Raw genomic sequence first — 26,517 nt, 5'->3', positions numbered from 1 at the left:
GGCAACTAGAACTTTTAATTTTTTACGAATGTTTTTATTACTAAAAGATATACGTAACTTACAAATTAGCTTACGAACGAACTTCTGTATTCTCATGTTTTTATTACGCATATGAGGGGGTTCATCCCCTCGTCAGTACCTCGCTCTTTACACTGAAGCTTAAATTTTGTTCCAATTTCTTCAGTATGACCCCTGAATCACAAAAGCCGTAGAATAAATAGTTGAAATTACTAAAAAATACTTTAGCGTAAAGAGCGGGGTATTAGGAGGAGGTGAGCCCCCCATATGTGTAACAATTTCTGTTCGTTTTAAGTTTTAATGGTTCTCCTTAGTTTCAGTTGAAAAAAACTTTAAATAATGCTAGAAAATCCTGCGCTCCCTTCATGAAAATTTTCTTCCCCCAGGACAACTTCCTTCAAGGAAAATTCCCCCAGCATGTCTCCCTCTTCTCAACCCCCCCCCCCCCCCCCCGTCCCAACCTAAGAATCCCCCTGAAAACGTCTGCACACTTCGAAATAACCATTACTATATGTAAGCACTGGTCAAAGTTTGTAACTTGTAACCCCTCCCACGGGGACTGTGGGAGAGTAAGTCGTCCCCAAACACATAGTTGTAAGGTTTTTCGACTACGATGAATAAAATGGCTATCTCAGAATTTTGATCTGGTGACTTTGGGAAAATAATCGGCGTGGGAGGGGGCCTAGGTACCCTCCAATTTTTTTGGTCAATTAAAAAGGGCACTAGAACTTTTTATTTTCGTTAGAATGAGTCCTCACGCAAGATTCTAGGACAACTGGGTCGATGCGATCACCCCTGAAAAAAACAACAAAAAAACAAAAACAAAAAAAAAACAAATAAACACGCATCTGTGATCTGTATTCTTACAAAATATGCGAAATTCTAGATTTTTATAGATAGGAGCTTGAAACTTCTGCAACATGGTTCTCTGATACGCTGAATCTGATGGTGTGATTTTCGTTAAGATTGTATGACCTTTAGGGTATGTTTCCCCCTATTTTCGAATATGAGGCATATTTTCTCAGGCTCTTAACTTTTGATAAGTAAAACAAATCTTGACAAAACGTATATATTTAAAATCAGCATTAAAATGCGATTCTTTTGATGTAACTATTGGTATCAAAATTTCATTTTTTAGAGTTTCGGTTACTATTGAGCCGGGTCACTCCTTACTACAGTTCGTTACCACGAACTGTTTGACAACTTTCTGGGGATTTTGAAAGATGTCCTGAAATACCACAAAATGGGGTTGGATCGGAATTAAAACAACACCCTCGAAATTTCCTTAGCCGAACACCCATTGACGAATAATTACAATTTCCCAAGCTTCAGCAATAAGGAAAATTCCCTTTATTTTTCTTTTTCGCACGGGAACCAGTAAGGTCTCTTTCTTCCCCTTTTTTCCCCATGAATAGATCGATATAACTACTAAATAAATCACGAAAGGTTATTTTTTCAAGGGTGAACCAAAGTGCATTTAGATTTAATTTTAAAGCAACATTTAGCTATTAAGCAAAATGGACAAATTACATAACTGTGGGGGTTTAACCTTCCTAATAACCCTAGAGATATAATTATTAGACTGTTGAACTATTCTGAACAAAACGGCTATCTTAAAATTTTGATTGGCAGGGCTTAGAAAACTATGAGCTAAAGAGGAGGGCTGATTGCTCTTCAATCACTTTCAACTCTTAAGAGGGCACTAGAACTTCTTATTTTCAATCAAAATAGCTGCTTTAAAACACCATTGATATTGCTAGCAATGATAGAGCATCGCTGCCTATGTCTTTGTATGCCCTACATTGCTTAAATGCCCTTTTAATACCGGCATGCATATAGTTTTTTCGTTTAATTGTAACTTTCCCTAAACGTTCCCTAAAAGTTTCAACTTAATGCCATTAGTGCCGTTAGTGGCCGTAGAAACAGCATTAAATTCTGGCTAGTTCAAAATCCACAATCTGTGAAGGTGAGATTTTCAGAGGATATTTCTGTTGCACGGACGACAATATACCATTCAAATGCAGGTTGTTAAAAGGGCATATCAGCAATATCTTGTGGACAGTTTTGTGTGTGAAATTAAAACTTACGACGCTTGTTGTGAGGAACGTTGAACTAAACAAAAGACAATATTTGCGTCATAATAAAAATAAACACGCATCCGTGATCTGTCTTGTGGCAAAAAATGCGAAATTCCACATTTTTGTAGACAGGAGCTTGAAAACTCTATAAAAAGGTTCTCTCATATGCTGAATTTGATGATGTGATTTTCGTTAAGATTGTATGACTTCTAGGGGGTGTTTCCCCCTATTTTCTAAAATGAGGCAAATTTTCTCAGGCTCGTAACTTTCGATGGGTATAACTGATCTTGATGAAATTTATATATTCAAAATGAGCATTAAATGGGATTCTTTTGATGTAACTATTGGTATGAAAATTCCATTTTTAGAGTTTCGGTTACTATTGAGCCGGGTCACTCCTTACCACAGTTCGTTACCACAAACTGTTTGAAAATTTCATCGTTTGTTGAAAGTGATGTTGAAAAAAAGTTTGCATACTGCTACTACCGCTATTGTTACGCATAACTACTGAACCTTTCAACAACATTAAAAAAAATGTTCATGTCTCAATACTTTGTTTGGATGTTTTTCATGGGAAATGCTGGGCATGGGGATGGGTCTCTCAAATCACTTTAACTCTTAAAAAGGGCAATATAACTTCAAATATAAAGTCAAATGCCATCTGAATTTAGCACAACCACCAATCCTATATGAACCATATAAAACCCCGGGCCATGACTAAAAACCCTGTACCCAGGGTAATGGGGGGTTGTGTCTACCCTAGAGGCATTGTTTTAGCTCTTTGAACGATTTTGAACCAAATTACTACCTCACAATTTCAAGAAGATTTGCCAGGAAAAGAGGGGCTGTCAGTAGGGGAGATTTTAGCTACCCTCCATCACTCCATTGACTCTTAAAACGGAACTAAAAACTCAAATTTTTAAGCAAATGACCCTCATCAAAAGTTGATACAACCAACCCTTTCGTAAAAAAACTTAAAACCCCCTGGGCATAACTAACAACCCTTGCTCTTAGGCCCTGGCAATTGTTTCAACCCAACAGTCCATTATATTTCGACTGTTTTGAAAATAGTTGTTATCTCAAAATTTCCATTACATGCATTTCAAAACAATACGACGTGTGTATGTGGGGGGGGGGGGCTATCTTTCGTCCGATCACTTTGACTCTTGAAAAAAATGCTATAACTTCTGATTACCAAATCCAATGAGCCCCCTTCAAAATTTATATGATCACGCTTTCTATGAAAACCTTAAATACCCCAGGGCATAACTTACAACCTTTGCCCTGAGGGCAGGGCAGAGTGGATGTTTTATCCTCAAGACGATAATTTTCCACATCATTCAAATACGTTGAAGAAAATGGCTATTTAAAAATTTTGATTGGAAGTGTTATGAAATTTTGAGATATAAGGGTAATAACCCTCTCAATTTCCAATCAAATGAGCCCTTTTCGAAGTTTCTAAGACAACACTTTCTATAAAAAACTTATATGCCCGTAGGGCATAAATTAAAACCTTTGTCCTTGAGGAATGTGAAGAGGGGGGAAATATGTCATCCTCAAAGACATAATTTTCGGCCCTTTCAACTACGTTTAACAAAATGGCAGTCTCAAAATTTTGATTGGATGTGTTTTGGGAAAAGATGGGCGTGGGAAGGGGCCTAGTTGCTCTCCAGTTACTTCCGACTATTGAAAAGGGCACTAGCCCTTTCAATTTCCAATCAAATGAGTCCTTTTTTATATTTCTACAAGAAAACTTTCTATAACAGCCTTATATGCCCTAAGGGCATAACTTACAACGCTTGTCCTGAGGTATGTGGGGGTAATTTCATCCTCAAAAGACATAATTTCCGGATCTTTCAATTATGTTGAACAAATTGCAATCTCAAAATTTTGATTGAATGGGCTTGGGGAGATGGTGGGTGTGGTAGGGGGATTATTCATCCTCAAATCACTCTCGACTATTAAAAAGGTAACTAGCCCTTTAAATTTCCAATCGAATGGCTCCTTTTCACGAACTAGTCCGGTAAGAGATCAAAAAAGCCCGGAAATATGATATAGAATTCGAATTAAACCAGTTAACAAAGGTGTCAGATAAAAATAAGGGAAACGCGCATTAAGAAAATTAAAAAACCATTTATTTCGAAAAAATGCACTTAAAAAATTAAAAATCATTGTTTAAGCAAGTTCAAGTGACGTTAAAGCTCCAAAATCATGGGGCATTAAAAACTGTAATTACTTTAGGAATTTGAAGTTTTTCGATTAAACTTTCTCATTCTCAGCTGAGGTGTTCTTTGAAGTCAACAGACAAAAATAGATAGGCTAGAATACTTCAAAAAACTATATTGGAAGGTTATAAGATAGGTCCAATCTCAACAGACATGATTAACAACATACCTAGCGGCATTTTTAGTAAAAATCTTCTCTTTTGAAACTGGATTATTTTTTTCGAATGCAAATGTACAGGATAAAGGGTGGATTTAGCTAGGGACAAATTTTAGAGGAAGTTAACTACATATTTCCCCTTAATGTCGCTATGCATTAAACCAGAACTAATCAAACTTTAAAAAAAATAGCAAAATATTTTGTTATGAAGCTTACCAGAATTGCGAATCTCATGATACTTCTCCGTAACTCAGCTGTTTCAAAACTAGTTCAACTTCAATTAAAAACCAGCATCATCTCGTGGAATGGCCAAGTCTGATTCATTCCGTTACCAAACAGTTTTAATCTGACCTTTGCAGAGTATACTGGCTATAATGAAGTTTATCATACTAGTAAGTACATTATTTTTAATGTTTATAATGACTGTAATATAATGCATGCTCTGCAGTAAGTCATGCTACAAGTAAGGATATCAGTGTACAGTTAGGCATATTAAAAGGGAATGACGTTAGAAATAATTATTCTTACTTTATAATATGCGGGAAAGTTTCAGTCTATCACTCCTAATGGTGTTTATGGGTTTTTGGGTCTGTAATGTAATATATGCTCTGCAGTAAGTTATGCTACCACTAAGGGTATCAGTGTACAATAACGGATAAATTTTTCGCAGTTCATATACGAATATAATAGTCCCTTCTACCGCAAATTCAAACTTAAGCACTTTTTGAACTAACCTAACCTTAGCTACCCAAACCTAACTTATCCTTAATATAGATAATTTTGGCACTGAGGAAACGTAGTATTATTTTGTCGAAAACTACCGATAAATCATATTTTAATTGAAAATTCGTCATTTTTAAGAGCTCAAAAAGTGCTTAAAACTGAATTTGCGATAGAAGCGATTATTATATTCATATAGAAAATGAAAAAAGGCAGCGAGTGGTATGTTCACTTTATTGGTAAGTTAATTATATGAACTACAAAAAATATACCCAATTAGGCATATTAAGAAGGAATGACGTTAGAAAAAAAACTATTCTTGCTTCAAAATATGCGGGAAAGTTTTAGTCTATTACTCCTAAGGGCGGTTCAATTTACTTCAACCCCCACCCCAATGTGCATATACATAGTCAAAACTATATTTATTATACATTTTTCGGCTTTTTGATTTTCTCGACGTTGCTTCAGTTTACGGGTATTAAGTTGAGCCCAAAGAGTGGGTTCCCAGTTACAGTGGAAGTAATGCTGCGCGGTTGTGCAATTTTTTCTGAAAATTCTAGGATATAATTGTTCATCAACTATTATGAAGGAGGGGTATTGAACACTAACAATATGTATTGAACACTTATAGCTTGGGATGTATAACTTTGGCTGTATACATATAGTTTTCCGATTATGTTCTCTTCTGAACTGGTCTGATTGTACACAGATGCTCTTACTGGTAGCGTGACTTATTTCATCTGCGAATGTCAAACCTGTCATACTTGATGTCCAACATATTCCATTCCCTACTTAAATTGGTCAGCCCGCTCCCTAAAAACGTCCTTGCCAAGGCATCTATGTGACGCGAGAACTTAAACTTTTACTAGATTGGGCCCGATTAAGTGCCAAATGTGTACCAGCTCACTCCAAAGAAAAAAGTCAGAACAAAGCAACTATGAACATACCATGCACCATGACAGCTGGGTGAACATAAAAATCGATTTCTCTTTTATGCTCTTTCCAAATGTAATAATCAATTCACTCGCAAATGTACCCCTTTCCCAAACAATGGTCCCATATATTGCCCTAATAATGACGCTATTTCTTTGTTAAAATAATACAGTCATATATTCTAGCTCCTATATTAAACTAGCTATCTTCTCATTCTGTAATTTATCTTTTTGTGTGATTAGCTGCATAACTTACCAAAATATAGCATAAAATTGATTCGAAATGTTTGTAATAATGGAAGGAAATACTTTAATTGATTACTAGAAATATCTTTGAGATTATAAAGCAAGAATTGCATAGTTTTTTGTTTTCATTGAGTTTTGTATATTCATTGCATTAAATATAAAACCGTGGCGGGGGGGGGGGGGGGTAGGTTGGCGAGTGACTTGATTATTATATATTTAGAGGCCGAGCAATAGTTTTATCTTGTCCCTATGTCAGTTACGGAATCTCGTATATATTGACCCCATATTTTTCTTTTTGATTTTTTTATGTTTTTGTAAATATTTAATGCATGTTAGTTATAATAAAACTGCACTTATATGAATATATTCCAACAGGCTCAGGGGACCCTGGTTAGACAGGGTTTTTGAGAAAAAAAAACTTACAGAAAAACAACCGAAAGTGTCTAAAAATAAACCACTAAATCACTGAGATAATCTTACTTCAGATTTTCACTTTTTTGTAGATTTTTTTAGTTATTTATTAATTATTTAGGTATTAACTAATTTATATATTAATTTTAGCATTATAGTTGTTAAAATTAACCCGTATTTTATGCTTTAAATTGTAGCTCAGAAACATTTCCTATATAGACTACAAAAAAAGTGGAATAGACTCAAGTTTTGAGCAATATAATAAGCTTTTTTGAGTAATATAATAAGTTTCCAATCAATTTAAGATTTAAACAAAACAAATCCTCTTTTCCCCATTTTTTATATTTTACACATGTCTCGCCCTTTTTTTTATCAAGCCCCTCGAAAATATGACAAATTGAGTCCAAAAATAAATTTCTTGCCTCTTCTAAGCTTGTAACACGTCCACTCTACTCGAGCCGTTTCTTGTTTTAGTTTAGTAATGGTCACCAATCCTTGTACAGCATACTCATATGGCTATTTTGTGTAGATCTTATAAGGCCAGTGATCAGCATACCCGGACGCAGGAGATAACATGGGCAGTCCCCTTCCTCTAAAATATTAAGATTTTTACGATTTCTCCAAATTTCTTCTGATGGTGTTCATAAAGTGCTGGTTCTGCTGTTTTGATGAAAATTGTCGCTGCTTACACGAACCTAGATTTGTTTTATCTTCATCAAATAAATTTTGTAAACATGCCTGGCTAAGATTAATGGCTTGGTCCATAGCATACTCTAGCATTATTTAAAACTAAAACACAACTGAAACTTGAAACAGCTTTTTAAATGCAACTCATTCAATCCTTCGATAGATCGCATAGTACATTTGCTATGCCCAAATTTATTTATTTCAAAGCTCTAAGGTTTTGAATTTACAGTATAAATAAAAGGCACCTGAAAGCTTTTTATATTACGGATGACTAATTCAAAAATTTCATTTTTTAGCTAAAAGTAAGGAGTGACATTGAAAATTAGAGTGAAAAGAAGTTATTCCGTATATGAAAGGGGCTGTCCCCTCCTCAAAGCCCCGCTAAACTTTGAGTATTTCTCACAGCTCTACTTTATAAAACAACAAAAAACTTTAGTGTAAAGAGCGGGGCGTTTAGGAGGGACAGTCCCTTTCATGTACGGAATATTTTTTGTTCCTTTTAAGTTTTAATGCCGCTCCTTACTTTCAGTTAAAAAGAGCTATTTTTGTATTCAATTTTTGAAGGTTTTCGAATGAATGCAAGTTTTGCATTTGGCTTAACGAACATGAATAATTAGAACAAAATTTGTATATTAATTTTATTTTTTTAACTTAGAATAACCTTATTATAACCTTATTAAAATAAGTTCGATTTTTGTTCCAGTTGTTTAAGAATGACTCCTGAACCACAGAGGCTATTTAATTAGAATAACAAGTTAAAAAAGAAACTTTAGCGTTTCTTTTTTAACTAAAGAGCAAGATATTGAGGAGAGGCACCCCATCTCATAAAAGTTATATTTTCTGTTTTCGTTTCAAGTTTGAATGTTGCTTCTTACTTTCAGTGTGAAAAGCTTGTTTTTTTATTTAGTTTCTCATCGTTTTTAAAATAATTTCAGGAAATCCAGCTCCCCCTCCATGGAAAATTCCCTTCCCCCACGAGAAATGTCTCCATGGAAAGACTCTCCCACGTAACTTAAATTAACGATATTTGCGGAACTAATCAAACAGTTCGCGGTAACGAACTGTAGTAAGGAGCTACCCGGCTCAATAGTAACCAAAACTCTAAAAAATAGAATTTTGATACCAATACCTACATCAAAAGAATTGCATTTTAATGCTGATTTTAAATATATAAGTTTCATCAAGTTTAGTCTTACCCATCAAAAGTTACGAGCCTGAGAAAATTTGCGTTATTTTAGAAAATAGGGGGAAACGCCCCCTAGAAGTCATAGAATCTTAACGAAAATCACACCATGAGATTCAGCGTATCAGAGAACCCTACTGTAGAAGTTTCAAGCTCCTATCTACAAAAATGTGGAATTTTGTATTTTTTGCCAGAAGGCAGATCACGGATGCGTGTTTATTTGTTTTTTTTGTTTTTTTTCCCAGGGGTGATCGTATCGAACCAGTTGTCCTAGAATGTTGCAAGAGGGCTCATTCTAACAAAAATGAAAAGTTCTAGTGCCCTTTTTCAGTGACCAAAAAATTGGAGGGCACCTAGGCCCCCTCCCACGCTAATTATTTTATCAAAGTCAACGGATCAAAATTCTGAGATAGATTTTATTCAGCGTAGTCGAAAAACCTTGTAACTATGTTTTTGGGGACGACTTACTCCCCCACAGTCCCCATGGGAGGGGCAACAAGTTACAAACTTTGACCAATGCTTACATATAGTAATGGTTATTGGGAAGTGTACAGGCGTTTTCAGGAGGATTTTTTGGTTGGGGGAGGGGTTGAGAAGAGTGAGATATGCTGGGGGAACTTTCCATCGATAATTTGTCATGGGGGAAGAAAATCTCCATGAAGGGAGCGCAGGATTTACTAGCATTATTTAAAAAAACAATGAAAAAATAAATATGAAAAAGTTCTTTCAGCTGGAAGTAAGGAACAGCATTAAAACTCAAAACAAACAGAAATTATTACCCATTTGAGAGGCTCACCTCCTCCTAATACCTCGCTCTTTACGCTAAAGTATTTTTAGTAATTTCAACTATTTATTCTACGGCTTTTGTGATTCTGGGGTCATTCTTAATGAATTGAGACAAAATTTAAGCTTTAGTTTAAAGAGCGAGGATCTGACAAGGGGGCGAACCCCCTCATATATGTAATAAAAATATGAGAATACAGAAGTTCTTTACGCAAGCTAATTTATATGTTACGTAGATCTTTTACTAATAAAAATATTCGTAAAAAATTAAAAGTTCTAGTTGCCCAAAAAATTGGAGGGCAACTAGGCTTCCTCCCCCGCTCTTTTTTCTCAAAATCATTTGATCAAAATTAAGAGAAAGCCATTTAGCCAAAACAAAAAAAAAATGCAAATTTCGTTTTAATTATTCCTCTGCGGAGAGCCAAAATCAAAACATGCATTGATCCAAAAACGTTCAGAAATTAAATAAAAAAACTAAGTTTTTTTTAACTGAAAGTAAGGAGCGACATTAAAACTTAAAACCAATTTGAAATTACTTCGTATATGAAAGAGGCTGCTTCCTCATCAACGCCCCGCTCTTTACGCTAAAGTTTTTTACTGTTTTAAAAAGAAGAATTGAGAGACAGAGTCAAACTTTAGCGTAAAGAGCGGGGCGTTGATGAGGAAGCAGCCTCTTTCACATACGAAGTAATTTCTGTTCGTTTTAAGTTTTAATGTCGCTCCTTACTTTCAGTTAAAAAAAATTGTTTTTTTTATTTAATTTTGTAAGGCTTGGTAACAAAACGGCCGAAGAGGTCAAAACTATTTTTATGAAAATACGAGTCACAAATTGAGCAATTCTCAAATGAATGAAATAAATAAAAGAAAATACCTTTAAAGGTATACATAATAGTTTATTTTCGTTTTTAGTTTTAATGTTATTCCTTAATTTCAATTTGAAAAAACTTCCTTTTTTTATTTAATAACAACCACAAACCGAAAATATACAATATCTTTGGTTTATTATCACATGAAAATCATAGTTATGAAGCTGTTTAAGGTAAAATTAAATGCTAAGATTCGCCGGAAAATAACATAAATGTTAAAAAACCATAAAATTTAGCGTAAAGAGCAGGGTATTGACGAGGGGCGAACTTCCTCTTATATTTAATATGAGGGGTTCACCCCCTCGACAATACATCGCTCTTTACGTTGAAGTTTCAATTTTGTTCCAATTCTTTAAGAATGACCCCTGAATCACAAAAGCCGTCTAATTAGAATATATAGCTCTTTAATACTTTAAAAATACTTTAGTTTTAAAAGTGAGGCGTTGACGAGGGCACGAACCCCTTCATATAGGTAATAATTTTATTCATTTTAAGCTTTAATGTTACTCCTTACTTTCAGTTGAAAAAAAAATGTTTTTTTTTATTTAATCTCTGATTGTTTTTTTAAATAATGCTGGGAAATCCAACACCCCCTTCATGGAAATTCTCTTCCTCCATGAAAAATTCCTCCATGGAAAGATCCTCCCACTTAACCTTCTCCCCCTGATCCCTTCCCCCACCAGAAAAAATCCCCCTGAAAACGTATGTTTACTTCCCAAGAACCAATACTAGGGTATATGTAAACAATGGACAAAGTTCATAACTTGCAGGCCTTCCCCCTGGACTGTGGGGGATTAGGTCATCCTCAAAGACATAGTAATTGGATAATTTGACTAAGTTAAACAAACTAGCTATCTCAAAATTTTGATCTGGTAACTTTGGGGAAAATGAGCGTGGGAGGGAGCCTAGTTGCCCTCAAAATTCTTGGTTGCTAAGGAAGGCCACAAGAACTTTTAATTTCCATTCGAATGAGCCCTCTCGCAATTGTGGGACCAGTGGGTTGTTACGATCACCCTAGATTATCAGGCTCGTAATTTTTGATATGTAAGATTAAACCTGATGCAACTTATATATTTAAAAGCAACATAAAAATCCACTTCTTTTGACATGTCTATTGCTATCAATTCCAGTTTTGGTTACTTTTGAGCGGGTCGCTCCCTACTTACAGTTCGTTACCACAAACTGTTTGAAAATTATCACAATATTCCTCAAAAAAAAGCAATAAAAGTTTAGTCAAGAAGGGTAAAATTTCGAAGCAAACTAAAAAAGTGAACAAAAATAAAATGAGCAAAAATACTAGCAACGAAGAATGGCTGTCACCCCCTCCCCCATCCCAAACCCGCCATCATGCAATCTACGATGTAACCTTTACTTTACACAAAATTAAACGTTGAATCTGAGCAATAGATAGGATAAGCATTTTATCACAAAAACAGAACTAAACATCGCAAATACAAAATAGATGAATAGTTTGTGGTAAAAAACTGTAAGCAAGGAACGACTCGGCTCAATAGTAACCAAAATTTTCAAAAATGGAATTTTAATATCAATAGATATATCAAAAGAATCAGATTACTATTCTGATTTCAAATGCATAAAATTCATCCACTTTAGTTTTAGCCATCAAACATTACGAGCCTGAGAAAATCTGCCTATTTTTTTCATACAACAATCACGCTACAGATTAATTGTACCAGAGAAGCCTACTGTAGAAGTTTCAAGCTTCCATGTACAAAATGTAGAATTCTGCAATTTTTGCCAGAATAAAGACCACGGATGCGTGTTTATTTGATTTTATATGTTTCTTATTTCCCCAGGGGCGATAGAATCGAAGTAATAGTCCTAAACGATCGGGAGAAGGTTCAATTCATACGGAAATGAAAAGATCTAGTGCCTTTTTTAATTTACCAAAAAGATTTGAAGGCAATTATCCCCCTCCTATGTCCTTTTTTCTCCAATGTTATCTGGTCAAAATTTTGAGATATCCACTTCGTTCAGTATAGTTGAAAGATTCAATAGGTGTCTTTAAGGGTAAAATATACCCCCCCCCCCCCCCCACAGCCCATGGGGGGAAATTAGTAAGTTATGAAATTTGTTCAGTGGTGAGGGATTTATTTTTGGGTTGGGTTTCCTTAGGGACAATTTTCATCGGGGTGGGAATTTCCAGAGAGATCAACAAACCGAGTAGAAATTAACGTCTTTTTTCAATTTAAGTATGCCAAGGAGAATTTTTCAGGCTGAATCTTCCTCAAGAAATTTTGTGGAAGGAGGGGTTTCCAGTGAGGAAGAAACTGTATGGAGGGAATTTGAACTTCACGTGGGATGAAATTTCCACGGAGGAATTTCCCGTGAGGGGGTGGGGATTTTTCTTGGAGGATGAGCCGTATTTACCGGCATTATTTGAAAAACATTCAGAAATTAAAAATGCAAAACTTAAAGCTCTACTTTAAAACTCTACTTTTTAAAGAAATAAGAAGTTCTACTTTTTAAAGAAAAATCCTGTTTGTTTTTCTTCATCTTTAGATTTTTCTTTGTTTTGTCTTGGCTGGCAAGTTCGGCTTTAGATTTTTCATTAAACAAAAAAAAAACACAGCTCCTTTCATATACGGAATGATTTCTGTTCGTTTTAAATTTTAATGTAGCTCCTTACTTTCAGTTAAAAACATATTTTTTTCTATTTAATTCTATAGTCAAGGATGAAAAGGTATCCAGTGTTGCAGCCGCATAAGGTCGTTAATACTTACTAGTTGGCATGACATCTTACAATTTTTTATACATAAAGCAACTTAACTTTTAGCTATTCTAAACAATATCCCCCCCCCTCCTTCTCAACCAAAGTGTGACTAACTACCGCGTTAAATGAAAGTATTTCTATGTGCTTGGTCAATGGCGTCAATTCAGTGGCGTCAAAATGTAGGAGGAAGCAAAACTTATTTTTCAAAATTTAGAGGGAGGCAATTTTGTTCTTTTTTCAATTTTTAAAAGAAAATACAAAAAAGTATATGTCAGTGAAAATACTAAAAATGGTACTAATTTTGAAATCAATGGGGGAATAACCTATTGCCCATATCAATTGTTGCCCCTCTGCCTGCGTGCCTTCCTTGATATCTCAATAATTTGATTCACTAATGATAATATCGTATATATAATTGGCAAATACACCACGGAGAACTAAATGCCCTACTCCCTTTCCTCTAGTACGACGGAGTCAATTCACAGAAATTATCGGGGGGGGGGGGGGGTTAGAGTATATTTTCAGAACCTAGGGGGTACAATCTTTTATTTTGCATTTTTTGCAATGACAAATATCAAAAAAGTCCTTTTTCAATGACAATACCAAAAAGAACTGCTTCTGAATATTGGGGAGCCCGGTTTTCGCTCCTAGGTGGGTAGCGAAAACGCTAATTATTCATGAAATTCTAATGATTTTTCATCAACTTTTATTTGATATTCGTGAAACGTTACCCCTGCATAATGTTGTAGTTGCTTAAGTTTTTTGCGTAGCATTTTTTAATTTTTTATGCATAAACTACTTTTCACTGTTTTGATGAATCTCTAATCCTTCTCCAATCGAAATATGACTCCTTCCATCCTTAAATAAATGCATTTCTATGTCTTTGCTCAGTGGGGTCAATTCACGAAAATGTAGGAGGGGGCATATCTTATTTTCAGTATCAATGGGGAGAGGTTAATTTTTACTCTTTTTTCATTTCTTCAATAAAAAAGAAATAAGAAATTATATGTAAATGAAAACCCGCAAAAAGCTGTTTTTCAATATCTACGTGGGGGAAAACGTTCCCCTTCACCCTCTCAATTGGCACTTCTGTGCTTGCTTACTTTCTTTGCTATTTTAATGATTTCATTTAATAGCTGATATGCTAAAATTTATGCACATGATAGGCACGTACACAGAGGAAAGCAAATTATCCTAACCCCTTCTCTCAGTACAATAGAGGCATAAATTCACAGAATAGGAGGAAAGGGTGGGAGGAGGGGGGTAATTTTGCGATTCCGCTATTTTCTAATGAAAATACCAAAAAAGACACTGAACAATCAAAATAAAAAATACATCTTTTAAATCTAGGGAGGACAGCCCTCCCCATTTGTGTCATAACTCCATTGTAATTGTACTTTTTTTGGATTTGCTGCACAATTTGTCTTTAATTTGTATGAAATTTACTCATTTTTGATTATATGATGAATTCCCCCCCTAGCTACAGCAATTTTCTTTGTTCAAACTTACTTCCAGAAGTCAACCTTATCAAATCTATGTTTTATGAAATTATAGCATCAAACCCCTTTATTGGTTTCATATTCTCTATAAAAGTAAGATTTCCTAGCAATAGAACAATAACAAATATTCGCTATTGAAGTGCAAATGATTTCTTAGTAGCCAATTTGACCATGTCCATAACGGATTTGACTAAGTCAGGGCCTTTTCCTTACCAAAGCATAAATCCAAACACCAAAGAATCTAGGAGTCATTTCCGCTAAAAGAATTATTTAATCGACACGGGTAACAGGTAGGCTATGTATGTAAGTATGCATAGTCTGTGTATCCTATATGGTACGTACGCTAATGTCTATTAATTTAACAAAAATATCCACGAAACAAGTTTTGAAAGAAAAGTAAAGTATTTCGATTTTATTAGAACAGTGACGACTTTCGTTTCTAATTTTTATTGGTATAACCTGCTTTATCTTACTGGATAGACTTGAAACTGCCAGTTAGTTTTTTTTTCTTAGGGAAAGGGTTCCGAATTTTGAATTGAGGGAAGGAGGTAAAATAATTATTTCTGGTTCACGCAAAACACACGATACGGTATTTTTTTTCTTTTTATGCCTTTCTTCCGACACACATTTTGGTAAGCGAACTGTACACATGGACAAAAAGGAAAAAACAAACAAGAAAAGATCAAAATCCTTAATTCTTAATACAAAATTCATCAATAAAATATCAGCATTTTGTCAGATAATAGTTTAGCTGCAAAAAAAAATGCATAAAAAGGAAAAAATTTAAGAGTAAAATACTCAATTCTCAATGCAAAATTAATCGATAAAATATCAATATTTTGTCATATAATAGTTAAGCTGCAAAAAAAACGCACAAAAAGGAAAAAACAAGTAAAGAGCAAAATCCTTAATTCTTAATTCAAAATTTATCGATGAAATATCAACATTTTGTCAGACAATAGTTAAGCTGCAAAAAAAAACACAAAAAGGAAAAAAAGTAAAGAGTAAAATCCTTAATTCTCAATACAAAATTAGTCGATAAAATATCAATATTTTGCCAGATGATAGTTAGGCCGAAAAAAAATGCACAAAAAGGAAAAAAATAAGTAAAGAGCAAAATCCTTAATTCTCAATACAAAACTCATAAAATATCAACATTTTGTCAGATAATAGTTCAGCTGCAAAAAAAAAATACCACAAAAAGGACAAAAAACAAGTAAAGAGCAAATACTTTAATTCTCAATACAAAATTCATCGATAAAATATCAATGTTTTGTCAGATAATAATTAAAATGCAAAAAACAAATCAAGCCGGTAAAATATCTTATTTTTCAATTTTCGTTTGTCATGCTCAATGGACTTCTTAAGTCAGGCATCTGAATGGCTCAGATCCCGTTTTGCGAGTAATTACAATTTTAAATGATTGCCTTGTTGTAAATCCTTTTTCAGTCTAATTTTTTCTTCTAGGTTTCCCTTGGAATTTGCACGCCATCAGTTTTTTTAACCCCCGTACCGGCAAAGGATAAAGAAGAAGACAAAGTAGATCCAGAGGAAGACGCTCGATTCTCAAGAGGGACCTACCCCATTGGAGTAGGAAATTATGCAAACAGCATTTTTAGCCCACATGGTAAATTAATGTTAATTTACCAAAATTTAAATAAGGCTCAAACTTTTTTTTTTAGGGGGGATGAACTTATCAAAACCATTAATATTGCTATTGAAGATACATATTTATAAATTTAGTTTTCCGATTTCAAGGGATGCTCTTTGTTTTTTTTAATTTAATCGAATGAGTGAATTGTGTCCTAGTACACAGAGGCAAAATTAGGGGGTAGTAGCTTTCCTCTTAAGTATGGGAGTTTCGTGTGTTTCAAATTTCAGTTCTTGTTTCTTTTAATATGGAAGTGATTGTTTCATGATCTAACATTTAATAGCTTTTCGTTGAAGTAATATTATATTAGCTCTCAAAATTCCGTATTTTATTGTGCACCATATGTGATGAAGATTTTGTAGCTGATTATTTTGTGTCACAATTTCCAATGATTAGATCTTTTCAAATAAACTTTGAATTATCCTAAAGGATATAGTTTCAAAATTTTCATCAGAATAATAAGCCAGATTGAATTTAATGATACAGTTCAAACTTTTGTCATTTTTTTTAGTCTTATTTGCTATATGTCTTCACATGAGTTTAAATTTTATGGATTAAACAGAGGGAACAATTTACGTAAATGTTGGAAGATGAGTGTCTCTCTGTGGGCGCAAAACCTTTTTTTTCCAAATCTAAGGGGTGCCGCAGTTCTCAATAAGAACACCAGTAAAAACACAATTTACAATAAAAATAACACTAAAAACCTTATTTTTCAGAACTAAGGGGCAGGGATGCAAATGCCCCTTCCCCGTGACGGCTCTGGTCTCTCTTGTACCCCGGGGCAAAATCTTGATTAGTGCCCCTTACCCTGTCTTTCACGTCATTTTCAGGCTAAAATTGTTTTACTATTTAATAATTTTCATTTTTTTATTTTACTCTTTTTTAATATTTAATTAATAATTTGTTAATTGTTTTGATTTATTAACTGCGCCCACTGCTTTATTTAAAAAAAAAAATACAAGGTGATTGTAACCGTTAGATTATTTGTTTGAAATTTTGCGCCCTTAGAATATTGCGCCTGGGGCAAATGCACCCTCTGTGTCCCTTCCCCTTAAAACTGCCTCTGAATTTACCCCCCTCCCTCCTAGTTCATGTGCATGGGGCTAAACATAGATTTGTTGTGTCTATAATTCTAAACCATTAACCTTGCTAGTGTACAGGAATACATTTCATAAAATTTGTAGTCCCGGTTCATAGACGCGGCCAAAATTCCCTCAAGCAGTAAAAATAGCAAAATTACAAAAAAAAACATATAGATTGTGAAACGTAATAATCTTAAGATTCCAAGAGTGACAAACCACTCTGGTCTCCTGTACTAATGCTGGCTTGGGAAACATTCCCATATTTTAACACATTTACAATATTTTTTAGTACCAGAGAAGTATAGGCATATGTGCAAAAAAGCTTTCTCAAGGGACTAAGGGGTCAAAATTTTCTTTCCTTCTTTGAAGGAGAGAAATGAATTTTTAACAAGAGCAAAAACAGGCAACTTAATACGAAACTGTAGTGACTTTTAGGGTAGATCGTAAAAATTTAGTCAGGGTAGCCTACAGGAGTCTCCTCAACGCTAGATATGTTAAAACTCTGTTGCTACAAATTAAAAAGTAAGGGATATTCGTTCGTGGAAATCTGGATCAATCTCCAGGTAAATACGCAAAATTTGTGGCTTTGGGCCTCACCTCCTCCACGCGCAAATATAATTGTTTTTAGAATTTACCTCAAGTTTTGGTCTTTCAGGCAATACACCTGTTTTCTATGCTTCTTAGACCCCTCCCACTCCTTGAAGAAAATATGTGTGTTTATAGGTTCTAGCCTATTAACCTTATGTGACTTGGTATGAAATAGAAATATAAAACAATATCGAACATTTCAAACTTTATCATTGCAGTAATTTTTTTTAGGCAACTATCATCCTCAGGACTTATTGGGCCAGGAATATCCCTCTGCTTACCGAATTACCCCAAAAGTGGACTGTTTCAAATCATATATGGTTGTTTCCCTCACGTAAGTAGTTTGCGTATTTTTTTCAACATATCGTGTTGGGATGGGGGATGTTAGAGTCTTTTGCAAATATTGTTAACCTGGGACTATGCTTTGAGAATAGTTTCTTATTAGAAAAGTGTCTTATTTTCCGTTTCCATAGGCTTGTTTCCAAGAGGGGGGGGGCTTATAAATTTGTGTTTTTATTTATGTCTCTTATGACAAAGGTTGTTTGGCTAGTTAACTGGAATGGGAATTTTAATTAAGCATCATTTGTGTAAGAGTACTAAAAAAAAAATGTTTACATAGATAACTTTCGGCAGTCAAAAAAAAAACATATATATTGCAACACTAAAACAAAAAAATATTTATCATGTGTTCGTTGCTTTCAAGCCAATTTAGCCACATTTTAGCCAATTTGCTGATTTTTTTTAGATGCCAATTTTAAAAACAAATTTTCGTCCACATCGAGCACCAGAACTCTTGAGTAGAAATAGGACATCATTTCAAACGAGAGAGTTTCTGTGGGTGCAAATACTACTTTAAACGACTAAAACTTAGTAATATTGAAGTAAAAGTGAAGCAATGTTTAGAATAGCAGACGTGACTGAAGTTTAGGCTAACATCATATTTGCAGAAGATGTATTTAGTGAATGATGGCTAATTTGTCGTTTTCTAAGTGTCATTTAAATTACCCCAAAAGTGGACTGTTTCAGATCATATATGGTGTTTCACTTACGTAAGTGGTTTGTGTATTTTTTTTAAAATATCCTGTTGGGGTGGGGGGAGGTTAGAGTCTTTTAGAAACATTATCAACATCGGGCTAAGTTTTGAAAATAGTTTCTTATTAGAAAAATATCTTATTTTCCATTTCCATAGGTTTGTTTCCAAGAGGGGGGGGGGGATATTAGAACCTGTTGTTTTTATGAATGTCTATTGTCACAAAGGCTGTTTGGCTAGATAACTGGACTGGGAATTTTAATCAACCATCATTTGTGTGAGAGTACTAAAAAAAATGTTTAAATAGATAACTTTCGGCAGTCCAAAAAAACATATATATTGCAACACTTAGAAAAAAAATTTCACGTGTTCGTTGCATTCAAGTCAATTTAGCCACATTTTAGCCACTTCACTTATTTCATTTTAGATGCCGATTTAAAAAACAAATTTTCGACCACATCGAACACCAGAAGTCGTGAGTAGAAATATGACAAATATTATTTCGAACGGGAGAGTTTCTGTAGGTGCAAATACTACTTAAAACGATTAAAACTTAGTAATATTAAAGTAAAAGTGATGCAATGTTTAGAATAGGAGATTTGACTGAAAGTTAGGCTAACATCATATTTGCAAAAGATGTATTTAGTGAACGATGGTTAATTTGTCGTGTTCTAAGCGTCATTTAAATTACCCTAAAAGTGGACTGTTTAAGATCATATAGTTTCACTCACGTAAGTGGTTTGCGTATTTTTCAAAAATATCATGTTGGAGTGGGGGGAGGTTAGAGTCTTTTAGAAATGTTATCAACAAGGGACTAAGTTTTGAGAATAGTTTCTTATTAGAAAAATTTCTTGATTTCAGTTTCCATGGGTTTGTTTCCATCACAAAGGTTGTTTGGCTAGTTTAACTGGGCTGGGAATTTTAATCAAGCATCATCTGGGTGAAAGTACTAAAAAAAAAATTGACATAAATAACTTTCGGCAGTCCAAAAAAAACACATATATTGCAACATTAAAACAAAAAAATAAATGTATAATGTACCTGTTGCTTTCAAGCGAATTTAGCCATTTTTTAGCCAATTTACTGTTTTCATTTTAGATGCCAATGAAATTTGCCCATTGTTTGCGTATAGTAATTTTTATTGGGACACATACGGACGTTTTTCAAGGGGAGGGGGTGGTGGGGTAATTTTCTTCTTGGGGGATTTTCCACGGGGAGAATATATCGTGAGGATGGTTGTTTTTGGAAGGTCCACTTTCCAGAGAAAATTTTAAGTAGGGGGAATTTGCCAGCATTTATATAGGAAATTATATTGTATTTGACCTACTTTCTCATTGCCGGCTCAATTTTGCAGGTGATCAACCGGAGAAAAATTTCCTTGGATTGGTGTTTCTAGAGAATCTTTCTGTAGGAGGGGGGATTTTACATGGGAGTAATTCTCCATGTCTTTTCTTTTAGCGGGATGAATTCTCCAGGTGGATTTTCTATAGGAGCAACTTCCAACTAGGGAGGGGGAAGGAGGATTTGCAGGAAAATTTTCCACGGTGCGGAAGTTTCTGGCATAATTTAAAATTTTAATCAGAAATTAAAGTCGTTTTCAAATGAAAGTGAGCTAAGAAAAAAATTTCTGCTGGAATCGTCCGCAAGAAATTTTGTCGGTGGAATTTTCAGAGAGAATGGAATTGTCTGGATGAATTTTTTCTAGTGGGGTTAATATTTTATGAAGGTGTTTTCCATGGGGTGAAGAAATTTTTCGTGTAGAGGGAGCCAGATTTCCTGATATCACTTAAAAAAGATCAAAAACTAAATAAAAACTAGCTTTAAAACTTGAAACGAACTGAAATTATTATGTACATGAGGGAGCTCACTCCTTCTTCAATACCTGGCTCTTTACGCTAAAGTTCGACTTTTTGTCCCAAATCCATATGAACGACTCCTGAATACGTTGTGTTAGAAGAATAAGAAGCTTTTTTTAAATATTAAACAACTTTAGCGTGAAGAGCGAGGTATTTAGGGGGGAGCAACCCCTCCCATATGTGTAATAATTTATGTTCGTCTTAATTCTTGATGTTGCCCATTGATTTCAGAGGAAAAATTGTTTTTATTTAATGACACAAAGGGACAAAGAGAAATAATGAATAGGCTAAATTTACTAATTGGGAGTAAGTGAAGGAGAAATAAACTTAGTCGAAGATAACAGCAAAACAAGCATTCCTTGGTAATATACATTTATCAAGAACCATTTCTCTGAGGGGACTAATCTTCAAAATCGACTGGCTTTTTCCTTCTTGCGGAGCTTCCACAAAAGTATACTACTACACTACTGGCAACTCGCCAAAGCACCAAGCTACCTGAGGCCAACACAGCTACGAACGCACCTCCTCCATCCCAAACTATTCTAAACCTCCCTCCATACACCCTTCTAGAATCAATTACCGAGTGATTAAACTGGTTAAAGCATGTACGTATTCTTGATGTACTTGGTGTTGCGAAAAATACCAAAAACGCTTATCTAGATACTAAAAAAAGCTAAAATACTAAAATCTAAAGACTGAACACTCTTGACCGTTTTTACCTTAAGATCTAAGCTGCTAGGGGGGAAATCATAGCCTAGAAACCATTGGATGAAGTGACCAAGGGTCCTAAGATGTAGGAATTTTAAGTTACCAGCGGCCTGCTGACTTCATTTGCTGGTGGCCTGTCAGTTTGTAAAAATAACAGAACAGAGAATGTTCTGATTTGAACTATATTAGTTATATCTAAATGTGTTTTCTGCATTTGAAGAATGCAGAAAATTTAATTGAAAAAGTTGAAAGTTGAATTGTTTGAAGCTATTTTGAAAATTATCTCTACTAAAAACTTTTTGCTCTAGCTGCTTTTCAAAGACAACCAAAACAGTTTTTTTTTTTTTTTTTGAATCCTAAAATGTTTAATAATACTAGAATCTAGAACATAGGATGGATAAAAAAAACTACATTTTAAATATTTTCACTTTTTTACTTTAATACATAAAAGATTATTAAAACTTTAAGGAATAAATGTCTGTATCAGTGTATTAAACTGACGATCCACTGTCATTCTTTTTTTTAGTAAAGTGCAAATTATGTTCTGGTCTTGAGAAGCTATGGGGTTTTTCACCCTACTCATTTTAATTTGAACGCTTGAACGTTTAACTCTTGAGCGTTGCTTTTTATCCTCTCACTCATCCTTCCTTAATCAATATCTAATAAAATTAATTGTCAAAAAGGAAAAAAACAATAAAACATAGTAATAATAATAATAAACGTAAGTTCTGCAATTTCAGTAGCATAGACAATACGCACCAACTATAAAGTGTCACATTTTTGAAGTGTTTATAATAAAAAGGATGATATTGAGTCAATAATAAATTTTTATCATATTGTAAATATTAGCTTCATTCATGTTCTATTGATTATATTCTTTCAGATTTTCAAGACCGTTTTATGGAATAATATATCCAAAGGAAAAATACGGCTACTGCAATTTGTTCACCGGGAAAGGAGAAACTCAGGTTTCATTATCTTTGGGTAGGGTCGATTGTGGTGCTGCCGTACCCCAAAATTACTATCCTACCACGCCTACACCACTAGATGCTCTTATTGTGGTAAGTTTTTACCCCTTTTTTCCAAATAGTTCGTCGTTAAAAACCGTTTGTCAAAAGATCCTCATACAAATTGTAGCCAAAACTATACAACGATAAAGTAATATTTAAAATAGTTAATATTTAAATATTTAAAATATTTAAACTTACTTACATTAGAGATATTTATTAAAATTTATGAACCACGGAAAAATAATAATGGGAAATCAGGCATCCCTTTTATGGAAAATTCTCTTCCCATATGAAAAATTCCTCTATGAAAACATCTTACTATTTAACCCTCCCCCTGATCCCCCCAGAAAAAATATTCCCTCTGAAAGCATCTGTATATTTCCTAATAACCAATACTATATGCAAGCAAAAGGGCACTACATGTAAACAAAAATACATAATAAACACACAACGCTATATGTAAACGAAAGGGCACTAGAGCTTTTGATTTCGGTTCGAATGAGCCATCTCGCAACATTCTAGGACCACTGGGTTGATACATTTCTCTCTGGTAAAAAAACAACAAATAAACACGCATCCATGATCTATCTTCTGGCAAAAATAGAAAATTCCACATTTTTGCAGATAGGAGCTTGAAACCTCTACAGCAAAGTTCTCTGATACGCTGAATCTAATGGTGAGATTTTCATTAAGATCCTATGGCTTTAGAGGTTGTTCCCCCTTTTTTCGAAAATGAGGTAAATTTTCTCATGCTCTTAACTTTTGATGAGTAAGATTAAAATTGATGAGACTTATATATTTACAAATAACATAAAAATCCGATTCTTTTGATGTATCTATTGGTATCAAAATTCTTTTTTTAGAGCTTCGGTTACTATTGAGCCAGCTCACTCTTTTCATTACCACGAACTGTTTGATTAGTAATCCATTCGAAATAAACATTTCCTATAAATGATCATTTTTAGGCTTCCTTATGCTTTATATTATACTTATATTTTTATTTTTATTCAAATGTGTTTTGTTTTAGTAATATCTTTGTCATGTTCATTATATTTAAATAATGAATATAATCAATTATATAACTAATTTAGGTACACTAATGTATATTTGTAAACCAATGGATTTTTCTGTGTGCTGGGAAATGACCTAAAGAATCATGTTTTAGTTCAGAATTTTTAAGTTTCAGTAACATGTCTTCCAAATGAGCATAAAGATGTGAGGGAACATTTACTCCCCAACGTCCTTTCATTCTGAGGAACTTTTTTGGGCGAAATCCTGTGGAGTGAAAATACTGCTACCAAATATTCACTGCTGCATCAACCCACCTGAGGCCAAGACGGCTATGTACGCTCCTCCTCCGTCCCAATCTATTCAATCCAATCATCTTCTTTACACCTCCAATCCAATCCACCTCCGATCCAATCTTCCTCCTTACATCCTCCCAAGAAGCTCCCATTTCCCTTAAATCTTTCCTTACGACATTCTCCCACCCTATTTAGAGACGACCTGCATTTGTTTAGTCTTATACATTTGGGTGATAAAGACGTTTAATGACAATCTGTCATCCTTTATCCGCAGAATGTACCCTAGACGTTTATATGTCCTAGCCATTATAGCCGTAGAAAGCGGGATTGAAACACATTTTTCGTTAACTGTTTTTTTTAGGTGTATTGGTGAGTTTACTGTTTGAGATATGGTGAGTCACTTGAGTACCCAAAACAACCCGTGTGCAATTTTTTAAAAAATATCCAGCATATTTCTAGGTAACGATATCATCGTTACCTAGCATCACATCTTCACTTTCACTTATTTTAAGTGTATTCTCGCCTAGGATGCTCAAGTTATCAGCATAATCGAAGTCAAGGAAAGTTTTACTTCTTAATTTGGTTCTGTGCTTTACCATTGCCTTTGCTGTGCTCCTTGGGACAAATTTCAGCAAAATGATAGATGGGAATAGACCGCAACCCTGCTCAACTCCTGATTCAAAACAACATCAGCTACTCACCTCATTTCTTACCTTAAGTGCAGTAATTTCCTATCCTACATAGTACTGTTCACTAATTGTTTATTTGGTATACCATACGAAAATAGCACGTTTGCTAAATCTATTCTATCATCACAATCAAACAGTAGCTCATAATCTATAAAAGTTAAGGACTAAAGGGGTTTGATTGATCAGGGACTTGGTCGATGAATCCCCAGCGCTTCCTAAAAACACTATTATTGTCTTAAAACCTTATTCACGACGTATCTAAGTCTAGGAAGAATCATCATTCTAAGTAATTTGCTTCCTAAAGAAATCAGCCTAATTCCACTATAATTACTGCACTCAGTCCCATCACGTTTCTTAGAGTTTTCCGAGAATCGGTAGGTGCTTTTCCTTTTCCAAAGATCGTATTCATATTCTCCACCTCCATATTTTGACAATAACTCATTTACTACATGATAATTACCTCATTACACGATCATTACTACACGATTTTTTTTCAGTCTTTTAGTACCGTCAGTAATTCTCTCTGACAAAGGAAATCTTACTTTACATCTAAAGTGGCAAAATCTTGTTGTTCTTTTCTATAACTTTTCCAATAACGCTATCACCATTCAGGACATACTAAAAATGTTCTGCACATCTTTCTTTAACTCTTTCCTTACCACTAACTTAAGTCATGTTCCTATTTTTGTCTGGGGCAAGTCTAGATTAACTCGTCTCTCTTAATAATTGAACACGCCAGTACAATATTTGACAATTATGCTATCTGGGTGCATCCTCCAGATTTTCTGCAGTTATATCCGTGGCTTCTACTCCAGACCTCATTGATCAATCTTCCAGTACTTTTTCCACTTTTTTCACATTCCTCTTATTTTCATATGATCTGACGCTCAAATAATTCTTGCTCAAACCCCTCCTTATTTCTACTGACTTGTTAAATTGTCAAATTTTAAACTCTTCAGTTTAGTATGTAACTGTTCTAGGAAAGTTTTACTCAAATTCTCATCTTGGAGTTTACCTATGTCATAGCTTCCCAGAAGGCAGTTGCCTTCCCATAATACTTTCCCGATCCAGACAAGAATAGCAGCTTCTTTATTCATCACGGGTAATATTCCATGCTTATGCATCCCATCCTTCTTCCCTTAGTAAATAATTTCTACTTTTCATCAATTCACGTTTCCTACGCCTGGAATATGAGTTTTAAACTCCTAATAAGTCCAGTTTGAAGCAACTGAATTTGTCAGTGACCCATTTTTTTTTATGCTGTGACATTCTAAGTTGCAATTTTCATATCCTTGAAATTATTAAAATTATTATGGCCTCAGGAAAAGCAATGGTCCCATAAACAGTCCAGGACGGGGACTTGGACGTCTTCTCAAGTCTACGCGAAGCACTTAGAGTCGGGCTTAGAACAATTGAAAGGAGGATTTGTACAATCCTGGCCCCATCTTGGTCACAACATGGTTTCGCCCAATTATTCATGCTCTACTAGACAATCTCAAGCCTCTTACCTTTAACTCATTCTATATTTATGCCTACAATGCAGATTGAAAGTTCCCCTCTTCTTGCAGTGATAGTTTAATTGTAACATAAAGATGACTCCCATGTGCTTACCTTAACAAATATATATATATATATATATATATATATATATATATATATATATATATATATATATATATATATATATATATATATATATATATATATATATACATATATATATATATATATATATATATATATATATATATATATATATATATATATATATATATATATATATATATATATATATATATATATATATATATATATATATATATATATATATGCTACCATGAATGTCCGAAATCTGTTGAATGTCAATATTGACAGGTGAATGTAAAAAAAAATATGGTCGTTTGATGCATGCCCGAAATATTTGTTAAATATCCTTATTTCTGACTTTCATCGGAGAATGTCGAAATTGGATTTCAAATCACTCATCAAAATTTAGAAAACCCCAAGGTTCTTAACTCCATAAGGTGCGTTCTTCATGAAAATAATACAATAAATTTAAA

The 26,517-nt window shown here is 34.1% G+C and overlaps 2 protein-coding genes across 2 annotated transcripts in view; one reads left to right on the top strand and one right to left on the bottom strand.

The window, feature by feature from the left end:
• The window catches only part of LOC136039782 (uncharacterized), a 38,631-nt gene extending 33,801 nt beyond the window's left edge, over positions 1–4,830 (bottom strand). The window contains exon 1 of the mRNA XM_065723652.1: positions 4,695–4,830. Within this exon, the coding sequence (XP_065579724.1) occupies positions 4,695–4,712 (18 nt within the window). The 5' untranslated portion in view covers positions 4,713–4,830. The remainder of the gene's footprint in view (positions 1–4,694) is intronic.
• Positions 4,722–26,517, top strand: part of LOC136039781 (uncharacterized) — a 68,555-nt gene continuing 46,759 nt past the window's right edge. Inside the window, exons 1-4 of the mRNA XM_065723651.1 lie at positions 4,722–4,870; positions 16,007–16,166; positions 18,092–18,194; positions 22,338–22,515. Coding sequence (XP_065579723.1) covers positions 4,853–4,870; positions 16,007–16,166; positions 18,092–18,194; positions 22,338–22,515 — 459 coding nt within the window. The 5' untranslated portion in view covers positions 4,722–4,852. The remainder of the gene's footprint in view (positions 4,871–16,006; positions 16,167–18,091; positions 18,195–22,337; positions 22,516–26,517) is intronic.

This window comes from Artemia franciscana, chromosome 20, assembly GCF_032884065.1.
Source record: "Artemia franciscana chromosome 20, ASM3288406v1, whole genome shotgun sequence".
Lineage (NCBI taxonomy): Eukaryota > Metazoa > Arthropoda > Branchiopoda > Anostraca > Artemiidae > Artemia > Artemia franciscana.
This window is presented reverse-complemented; position numbering and strand designations above follow the sequence as displayed.